The sequence below is a fragment of the Pungitius pungitius genome, chromosome 17, assembly GCF_949316345.1.
Source record: "Pungitius pungitius chromosome 17, fPunPun2.1, whole genome shotgun sequence".
NCBI lineage: Eukaryota > Metazoa > Chordata > Actinopteri > Perciformes > Gasterosteidae > Pungitius > Pungitius pungitius.
The window spans coordinates 3745308-3755599 of record NC_084916.1 but is presented as its reverse complement, the minus strand read 5'-3'; the positions used below and the strand labels follow the sequence as shown (position 1 = coordinate 3755599).

At 45.5% G+C, this 10292-nt stretch overlaps 1 protein-coding gene across 7 annotated transcripts; it reads right to left on the bottom strand.

The window, feature by feature from the left end:
* Positions 1 to 894: 894 nt before the first annotated feature.
* Positions 895 to 9464, bottom strand: znf384a (zinc finger protein 384 a). 7 transcript variants are annotated; one of them, XR_005120493.2, is made up of 12 exons: positions 8189 to 9285; positions 7308 to 7375; positions 6730 to 7000; positions 6417 to 6539; positions 5634 to 5797; positions 5475 to 5551; positions 5108 to 5332; positions 3768 to 3935; positions 3234 to 3312; positions 2818 to 2976; positions 1106 to 2329; positions 895 to 1017 (listed from the first exon to the last, which is right to left on the bottom strand). XR_005120493.2 is itself a non-coding variant. In XM_037474580.2 (11 exons), exons 2-11 carry the CDS (start codon positions 7368 to 7370, stop codon positions 1952 to 1954), a joined length of 1707 nt encoding a protein of 568 aa, XP_037330477.1. In that variant the 5' UTR covers positions 7371 to 7375; positions 9315 to 9464; the 3' UTR covers positions 895 to 1951. The 7 variants fall into 7 exon arrangements, 6 of the variants coding, with proteins under 6 accessions (XP_037330477.1, XP_037330475.1, XP_037330478.1 ...); XM_037474580.2 differs by lacking the exon at positions 8189 to 9285 and adding an exon at positions 9315 to 9464 and having other exon boundaries at positions 895 to 2329; XM_037474578.2 differs by having other exon boundaries at positions 895 to 2329.
* Positions 9465 to 10292: the final 828 nt, after the last annotated feature.

Here is a 10292-nt window from a genome sequence, read left to right as displayed (position 1 = left end):
TTTCCATTAAAACACATAAAAATATACGGAAGAGCAGACATGAGGACGAGCCGAACATTCTGATTGGGTGGAGACAGCTTGTGCACAAAAACACGGCAGCAGGTCCCAGGTCAGGAAACTGGTTATTATATTATGTGATCATGAAGTTATAGTAATGATATACAACCGTACAAAATGTATTTAAGTGTTAATAGACGATTGCTCACTGGGGTTTTCAGGGCACAACAAATCTTGTGTGATGGGCCTAATCACAGCTAAACATCCAGCGGTGGTCAAACTGCAGGGAAACATTGTCGAATCATCGGCTACAGAGAACAAATATTTCCCCGTACTTTAATCAACTTGTTGGGCCTCAAAGGCACCATTGTTTAGCTGCTTCTGGAGGCTTGGATTCAGCACCAAAGGTGACCTGGGACGCAGCCGAGGATTTGCCACGTGTTCATTTGGGTTCCTTTAGTGTCCATCTATGTTTTACACAGGACATACTTCCCTTTTACAAAGGAAAATATTTTCTATCTATTTTATGTACAGCATATTCCAAAACCTGAACGCCTCAGACCGATAATTACATGGATATAACCATGGTTATATATGAAAGCTTCTTATTGACAACAGTACCTGTCTTTGTTTACCTCACAAGTATTATACGTTGGCGGGCTTCACTACTATTGGAGTCATTTGAATAGTAAGACAAACACTTTGTGGGTACTCTTCTCTCTGCTCCTTCACATTCATGCATCACTTTGCTTTCTCTCCTAGCTTGTTCACATGTTCCTCTCTTGGTAGAAAAATACATACATGTTTTTTAAAAGAAAAAAAAGAAAACATACAATAATGGCATGACATGAACTACAAGCTCCATCAAGTGCTTTCTTTATGACCCCCCCCCCCCCCCCCCCCTCCAGCCACCACCTGGCTCTGCTGCAGAGTCCTCGTGTTTGGGGCTTTCTCCGGCCGCTGCGTCGCTGCATCGACTCTGGCCTCCGACATGGAAGCGGTTCCTCCACTGGTCGCTGTCTGAGGGGAGGAGGGCGTAAATGACAACATCAGGAACACTTTGAGACTCAGCCCCAGGTTTTAGTCCCCATCCAGTAAGGCGCCTCACCCTCTTCGTCTCTTCTCTCAGATGCGGCCTCCGGTGTCAGAGGCGTCCTTCAATATTCGAGACCATCTACTTAGGTCCTTAGGAGTTTCATCTTGGATTCCATGTCTTCTTTTCTCCCTTGTTATTTGCGTCAGCTAATAACTAATAATGGACAATGTTCAGATTAATATGATCTACATTTTTTCAAAAATAACTCCCTTCACTGGACAATACATCTCCAGAAACTAGTGTGATTTTTTGTATTTTACAGATATTGTAAATCTTCATCCTTTGACGGTGCATCTTGCAAACAATGCGATAAAAACCAAGCCTCTTTTATCAAGATACTCCGACGAGGACTGCTGGTTTGGGATCAAGGTCTCATGTGTATTGAGCTGATATTTGGTCCATGGACTCGTTGAAAAAGGTGAATTAGACATAGATCCTTACGTTGACTCCAGGTCTGAATCACATCAGCATCTCGTTCATAATGTTCTAAAAGCCCAAAGGGATCTCGTATCAGGGTTCCGCTTAAGTCCATAACTGGAGGAATGTGTCTCCGGACTGAGGAAGGAACTACTTGTCTCAGTTCTCCGGACCAGCATGTCCACTGAGAGACTTGGCACAATTGGGCTCAGGAATCCAGAAGCACATTTTAAAATATCTGTGTTCTGTCCAGAAATGTAGTGCTGTTCTCCGCATTAAAGAATCTTAAAATGGAGGAAAAGAGTAGCGTTGAGTGAATGCAATATCTAAACGTTCCACCCAATGAGCCACGTTTTCCTTCTCAGAAGACCATGATCGTGAATACAGTTAAATGACTTGTTTGTATGGATCTTTTTACACTGCAGATGGGGAAAACACAGCCTACGAGTTCATGTGCTCCACCTGTATGGCCGAGGTGGACACGGTGAGGCACAGGTCTTTGTGGACCACTGGCAGGTCGGCCACAGAGACCGGTTTGTACTGGATCTCGCTGGCTGACACTGTCTTGTACTGGTGCAGGTCGAACGGGCACTGGACCATAGCTTGGGAGGGTTGCTGGTTTTGCTGGTAGCTGCCGGGCGCTCCGGGGTTCTGGTTGGTCTGGTTCTGGAGCTGGCCCGCTCTGCCTGCTCCTCTCCCTCGGCCGCGGCCTCGGCCCCTGCCCGGCGTGAGGCCCTGCGCCTGCCGGGCAGCTACCGTCGCTGCCACTGTCAGCGGGTCGGGGTTGTGCTTCCTCATGTGTTTCATTAGATACGTCTCCTGGGGGGGGACAGAGAGAGGCAGGACGTGATGGCAGAACTACAGACAGGGCTACAAACATTCTCCTCTTCAATCCCTGTATCATCCTCTCATAGAGTCCTGAGCTTAAGGACCAGGGTCTACATTCAGTTACCGGACATTAAATAGCAGTAACTTTGTGGTTAGGGTTCGCAAGGATGGCCGTCGCTGATTGGTTGAGCAAGTGTGCTGCTTCATTTATAAAACAAGTGGCTTTAGGACGAAGGAAGAGTGTTTGTTTTTGTTTGATCACAATAAAAAGAGTTTGGGCTTCGCCGTCTGTTTGTTTTTTGATAAGACGGAAGGCACACTCAACTTCCCACGTTTGTATACCCCGTGTTCACCACAAGCCCTTGTCCCTCTCCAGGTCTTTAGACCTCAATGGAAACTTAGGCAACAATCTGATGAAGGAACAACAATGTCCGGAAGCTTGACTGCAATCGTCTGCACGTTGTGTGATGAGCGCTTACCGAGGTGTAGGATCGGTTACAGAGGCCACAGGAGAACAGCTTGGCGTGTTTGACGGTGTGCGTGGAGAGGTGCACCTCCAGGCTTGCAGCGTCCGTGTAACCACGGTTACAGTTGTGGCACTTGAACGGCTTGTCTTTGTTGTGTTGCCGACGGTGAGACTGTGGGGAGCAGAAGAAACGGACGTCAGCCCACGTTGAGGGTACCACGAAAAGGTATTTTATTCTTCAAATAATAATAAAGCAACTGATGGGCCAACTGGAACATTCAACTTAAACCTGGCAACCTCTTAAACTCCTTTAAGACTTCTCCTCTAAGCTTTCGTTGTATCTTCATATAAAGTTTATATTACAAGAGGTCATCAAATCAGAGAGTTATTATGGAAAATGTCATTGATTGAACCTGTGAAATGTTTTACCTGTAGGTTGGACAACTGAGTGAAAGCTTTTTCACAGCCAGGATGGTTGCACTTGTACGGTCGGTCACCGGTGTGAATCCTGAAAAATCAAAGTAAGGCACCCCATTAGTAAATGAAACAACATAAATGAGACTTTACATTATTGCAAGTATTTAGTGTTTCTCTTATTCAAAGCCACACATTGTACATACAACAGCATCATTTAAAATGCAGTGTACTGAATCCCCCACACAGGCCGTTGGTTAACTCTAACCAACAGCTATTCTTTTGTATAAATTGGTAAGACAATAAGCTGTGGAACGTGTCTCTGGATCGCCTATTTTCCAATTATAAGGAGCCCTCTTTCTGTATTTGTTTGGCAACTCTGAAAACATGACAAACCCCGCTGATCACACAAAATGTTACAAACACAAAAACTGGAGAAAACAAAAATGGAATGACCACAACGCCAGAACTCTCTACACACCTGCTCCCACACACACGCAAGAAGACAAGCGGCCATTCAAACCCACCCAGCCCGGCCCGGCCCAGTACCGTGTGTGCTGCTGTAGGTGACTGAGCTGCCTGAATGTTTTCTGGCAGTAGGAGCAGGCGTAGGGCTTGGCCCCGGTGTGGATGCGGATGTGCTGGGACAGGTAGCTGGAGTTGGCGAACGACTTGGAGCAGTGGGGGCACTTGTGGGGCTTGGCCTCCGTGTGGTTTCTAACACGGGGGAACCGGGGTTGGAGAGAGACAGACAGACAGACAGAGAAACAGCGAGAGATTCTTTAAGCTACAGCATGACCAAACTTCACCATGGACTGAGGACCAAATCATGCGTTAAAGTTACCAGGATCAGCGATCAATAACGTTGATCACAGGTCATTAGGTCTAAGTGTGCTCTTGGTGCTGTGTCTGAGTTGTGACAACGCAGAACAAAAACATACAGCAAGCACAGTCACGCTTTTCTCTCTCTCTCTCTCTCTCTCTCTCTCTCTCTCCCCATTGGTGGGCCGGTGGAGCGCGTCCTCTTGCTTAAAACGGTGAATGACAAGGTCAAACTTCAAATTAAAACATTTATCATGAGGGCATGAGTGGGCGCTTTCATCACTTACGAAGTCATGCAGTTATAAGGAAAAGTAAAGCCCGTTCTATATGTGGTAGTGGCAGTTTTATCTGGGCTGGAAACATGTAGGCTCCATGAAAGAATGGCAAACGCAATCAGTGCGTGCATTGTTTTAAGGTTAGTACACAAAGTCTACGCACACCGAAGGTCAGTGTTGTCTTTGTGGATGTAATCATTGATATAATAAACTTTACCTGCATTTCTGCAATTTACTATTATTTATTTAACAATCTGCACTGCAACTTTTATTCTATTTTGAGCTTGTTTATTCTTGATCCTGTTTTTAAATGTATTTTGTCTTTCATCTTTTGTTTTGATGCTTTTATGTGAAGCACTTAAATTGTTTTGTGGTTCCATTTTCAGTGTTATTTCATTGGGGATCTTTTACCATTATATGTGGCTACAAAAACCTAAAAACAAAAGGAAGGAGTGGATGCTTAAAGTAGTTGTGCGAAAGCAGTCGGATCCAGAGAAAGATATAATATAATGTAACATAATAACATGCATGCATGCAGCTTGTGACAGAATGAGAACGTTCACCCCAATAACCAGCGAAAATGAAACGGTTTCTCTAAGCGGACCTCCTCTACCAGCACTGGATCCTGCCCCCCACCCAGAGATCTTAGCATATATGGGCAGTAGGTTTTGCACGTTCATGGGTGCATCACTGCAGAGAGTCAAACTGTATCAACCCCAAATCCGCCCCTACATCAGTCACTGCACACACACACACACACTCTAACAACGAGCTCACAGAGCAGGGCAGTACCGTGTGTGCTGCTGTAGGTGACTGAGCTGCCTGAATGTTTTCTGGCAGTAGGAGCAGGTGTAGGGCTTGGCCCCACTGTGGATGCGGATGTGCTGGGACAGGTAGCTGGAGTTGGCGAACGACTTGGAGCAGTGGGGGCACTTGTGGGGCTTGGCCTCCGTGTGGGACTTGGCGTGGATCTGCATGTCCGACTTGCTGAAGAACGTCAGCGCACACATCCGGCACCTTGGCAAGAGAGGGAAGAAAACCTTTATGGGGATTTAACGAAGCTTAGAGTCTGTACTGGCTGTTTGGGCAGATGTTCCATAAAACCTTACCACGCCACAAACATCAATGCTATTCCTTCATCTAAATGACTTTCCACTACCTGTAGGATTTGGGGCCGTCTTTGTTGGTATGGTCGTCCTCATCATTTGACAGGTCGTACGGGTCAGCAGTGTGGTGCTAACACAAGAGAACAGAGAAGATATGATAAAAGGAAAAAGCACATTCCATGCTGTGTAGGCAAAGAATATGAGAGACTCACTTGTCCACCAGCGGCGAGGTGGGCCAATATTAATGCATCACTTCCTGGAGGAAGGACCCCACCCATTCCGGCCACTCTGGCCAACATCTGTTTGCTCTTCCTGCCCCGCTTTGATGGCGTCGGCATGACAACAGCAGGAGGGACAGCAATGTTGTCCTTCTTGTCTGGAAACAAGAGAAAAAGAAAACAAAGAAAGAAAAAGAAAGGAAGGGAGATCTAGTCAGTGTTGTGTGAAGACAGCTCCTGTTATCTGCAGGATTCTGAAATAATCGGACCAACACGTCACATGTTTCCATGTGCACAGATAGAAAGAGACATGAATGCACAAATAAATGGTGGGTCAAAAACAAAAGAAAATCTTTCTCAAATGAAATGGGATTTGTATGTCTGAACTTGCATTTGGTACCTTTATCCTAAATACGGAGACGGATGATCTGTGAAAATCCAATCAGGCTCCTCGGCCTTGTTAAAGTTCACCTAACTGCACTTGCAGTATTTCACGTTGGTCGAGGGAAAACCACCAACCCTGCTGCTGAAGCTCTTGAGCCAGGCAGCACAAATATGAATCAACGTTTTGTTAATGCATTACCCACTACTCTCCTCGTTTTCCCAAATGTAATTCAGTGCACCGTTTAGCTGTAAAATGAGCCCAACCTAAGCTCCGCCCACCAGGCCAAAATATATCGCTCAAACAATCACATTGTTAAACAAATTCCAAGCATCAACTTTAACAATGCTTTGTCCTTTAATGCGGTGTGATCTAACACGCTGGCCCCGGGTTACCTGTATTTGAGGGGTGCACTGCAGAAACTATCATGGTGGTGGTCGTGGGGTGTCCTGCTACAAACGACTGCGTGGAGGCGGTGGGGACCAGGGTGCCTTGAGGGGTGGTAATCACTAACCCCGCTAAGAGGGAGAGACAAACTGTGATGCGGCTGTTGTTTGAAACAAACATTTGACATCAGGCTACTTTATTGGGTCCCTGACTCGCATGCCTTGGGCTAAAAGGGACACAGGGGAACGAATATAATATGATGAAACATGTGAGGATGGCGAGCCATGGCATGGAGGAAAGAGGGGACCGTAGCTCACTCACCTGCCGTCATGATACCAGTGGAGGGAACAGGCACAACGGTGATGTTCTGAGTGGTGTGCAGGTGGCCCCCGAGCGCACTCATGGCAACTCCTCCTCCTTCCTGTTTGGGGACCAGCCGCACCCCGGGCCCCGTGTCCACCGAGCCGGGGATGGCGAGCACAGCCGTGGGGTAGTGGGGGGACGAGGTGGAAGACGCGGAGGCGTGAGGGAAGGAGGCCTTTTCCTGACCCAGCTGCTCCTTGGCCTTGTTCAGGAACATGGCGTTCTCGAGCTGGTCGACAATGAGATGAGGGGGCGGGTTGGTGGGAAGGAAGGGAAGGGCCGAGGTAAAAGAGAGGAAAAGGGATTTGGGATTTAAGAGCCACATGGGAAAGGAAGAGGGTGAAAGAGAAGGAAGGAGAGGAACAGGAGTCATCACGTGATCGAGTTAACGGTCCCCATGACAACAACTCACATTCAAATAACTTTCATGTGAGATTAAACCAACTTCGCCGACAAAGCATTGACTGGTGTTGTGTCACGTTTCAAAGGATTCCCACAAGCAGTCAAGAATATTCCAACAATAAGGTTGTCTCTACCTGTCCTTGTACAGTGGGGACGGGAGACCAAAAGTATGATGAGTTGAAATGGGAATCGTCCATTATTTCTGGAATTAAAAAGCAACACACTTAGAAAACACCTGTCCTCCTCTCCTTCCTCCTCCTTGCTATGTTTTCTTTAAGTATTTTTAACCGGCGTGTGAAACAACACCATGCATGGCTGCATTTCAATTATCTTAGTTTGTTTCCTTCCCATGTAACCTCTCCTCCATCCGATGGCACACTGCACAGGCTCCCGGGTCAGTGTGGAGTACTGTTATTATTACATTCTACCTGTGGAAGGTTATCACGTGTAATAAATCGGGCAAAGCCACTGTTGTTTATGAAGGACCCCAAGATGTGAAAAATATCTGCCTGGTTAAAAAGGTTTAACTCTGTTGGGTTGTTTTTTTAAAAATATATATATATATATATATATATATCAGATTAACAGAAGAGGGTGTGGAAGGAATCAGGCAAAGACGTTCAATCCCAGGGGGATGGAGATATATATATATATATGTATAAATATATATATCTACAGGAGGACAGAAAGTGTAAGAAAATTTGTGTTGAGGAAACACAAATGATAATGACTTGAAAATGTTGATAACGTATTGTAACACGGCCCATGCACTTACTGTTTGCATTGCTATTAACATCATTCTACAATCTTAGAGCGGTGGCTTCATCAGTGTTAATGAGTTCTGAAGTGCAACCCAATGCTGCGTCTAAATATTCTAAACCATTCATTTCCCGGAGGAGTTCAGTACATGTTTTGAAAAGGAACCTCCTTTTTAAGAGTGCATGACATGGTTTGTTGAAGACAACACTGACTGATTTTTAAAAAAAGACTACTGTCTATCTTTTCATTATCTAACCTCCAATCTTCTGTTTCCCGATCATCTCCCACTGACACATAGGCAACATGTTTTCTGTAGCACAAAGAAGGGAGTTTCATAGTTTCATTGCTCGATTTCTTCGCTATGCAATTGCACTTTATTTCCACACACGTTGCCACTGCTACAGACCGACGGCAAGAGGAGTTCACAGGTTGGGTTTTTTTGGTATGCATGTGGAGGTTGTGAATGCCATGCATAGCTATGTTCCCACATACAAAGCAAAGCGAGCATGTTATTGCATGTTAGTAAAGCTGACGTGACATGTAAAACAGTTAAGCCCTTCGGCTGACTGCCGGTTCATGTAATAATAACTTTAAAATAAATAAAGAGATACTACATGCAAAAAAAAGATCCGCAACGCAGAAGTCCGACTTTTTTGAGCCTCTGCAGTTGCACAACCTACAACTTTGACGTGTTACATAAATCAGGGGCCAGCTGGAACATCCCCAACAGGCCGCGGCTCTCTGCCGGTTGTCCGGCCGTGCCTCAGTGCTCTGGGACCCGGTCTGATGAGGGGCACCAACATGCTAGCTCCCGTTAGCGGGCGGGGAGGCATAACAGTTACACGCTGTGCAATAAATTGTTGTCATGAGACAACACACTCGGCATGTTGGATGTACCGTTACGTGGCACCGTTACACGGCAGCTAAGCCGCTGCCATGAGGTTTCTGGGTAAAGACAACAACAAACATGGCTCGCGCTAGCTGGTGACGCGGCTAGGAGAGAGGAGCTAACCTAGCTAACTTGCCTCCGTTCATTCCTCCTTTTGTTCGCGGGCTTGCTGTAACGTTAGCTAGAAGGAGGCCTGCCTGTTCAAACGCGTAACCTGCTTGCCGCTTTGTAAACACAAACACTGTCGCCTCCTACGCCTCCATCGCTCACTCCCTGCTCATGTCTCTGAGAGAAAATAAAAAAATAGAAAAAAAAAGTCTCGAATGAAAAAAAAAAAAAAACAAGACAGGGAGAGAAAAAAAACGTCGACGCCGTCGCCTGTGAAGGAGACGCAGCTTCATGCAGACTTCCGGCGGTCGGGACGACGGTGCTCCCAGACACACTGAAAATAACAATTAATTAACAACGCATTAATAACTCCTGGGTTCATTACCGGTGAAATCGACTCCCCGTCGACCCCCCCGGAGCCTCTTTGGGTCGGGACAGTTGGGAAACTTTGTCCAAATCCGCCCCTCAAACCACTCACAAATGCCTTTTTTTCCTTCGTTTTTTTCCTTTTTTTCGCTTCGGATTCTCCTCCAAAGTGAAGTCAGAGGTGAACAGTCGCGTTTCCGCTCGTATCTTTAAAAATAAAAGCCCTTTACATTGTTCCATTGCGTTTGAATGAAAAATAACCCATTTTAAACTTAAAAATTTAATCGTGACAAAAGTGGAAACTAATTTAAACGACAATTCAAAGTGAAAACACCTCTCTTGCTTAAAAACACCTTTTTAAATGACATATGAACTATTTGGTAGTGGGAAGCTGTTCTCCATGCTTAAAGTATTGTTTTAGGTGCCAATAAAGTGTTTTGAGATGTGTGCTAAACACATGTTGCCCAGGTTTAGGTCTTTTTAAGACTTTATAAGACGAAACCCTCTTAAACCGGTAAATGTGAGTTTGAATTTAAATGACATACGAATAAGAGCCGACATGTCTTTGTCTTACTTCCTGCAGTAGATCCACTATCTCAAGCTAACTTGACACAGCTGCTAATAGTGCAGTTCACTCAGTCAGTAGACCATCATGAAAAATTATTATAAACATCACTGTCATATTACATTTTGGACGGCTATTTTCCTACCAAACAATTGTCGAAACACCTGTTCTTGGATCCTTCGGATGTAAAAACGTATTTTCATTATTTTTACCTCGTCCTCAGAAGTAGTTTCTGCCAGAGAAATTGCCGATTGCATTAGAAGGAGAACCCGGGCTGTTTTTAATATAGGTTGGTGGTTTTGAATCTGTGGACACAATTAAATGGATTGCAAGAACGGGTAAAACTGCAGGGAGTTACTCTTTAGCAAGGCAAGGCTGCTCAGGGCCAACAATAGAAGGCCACCTTCTGGGGACCTTAAGTGTGAACCAGAC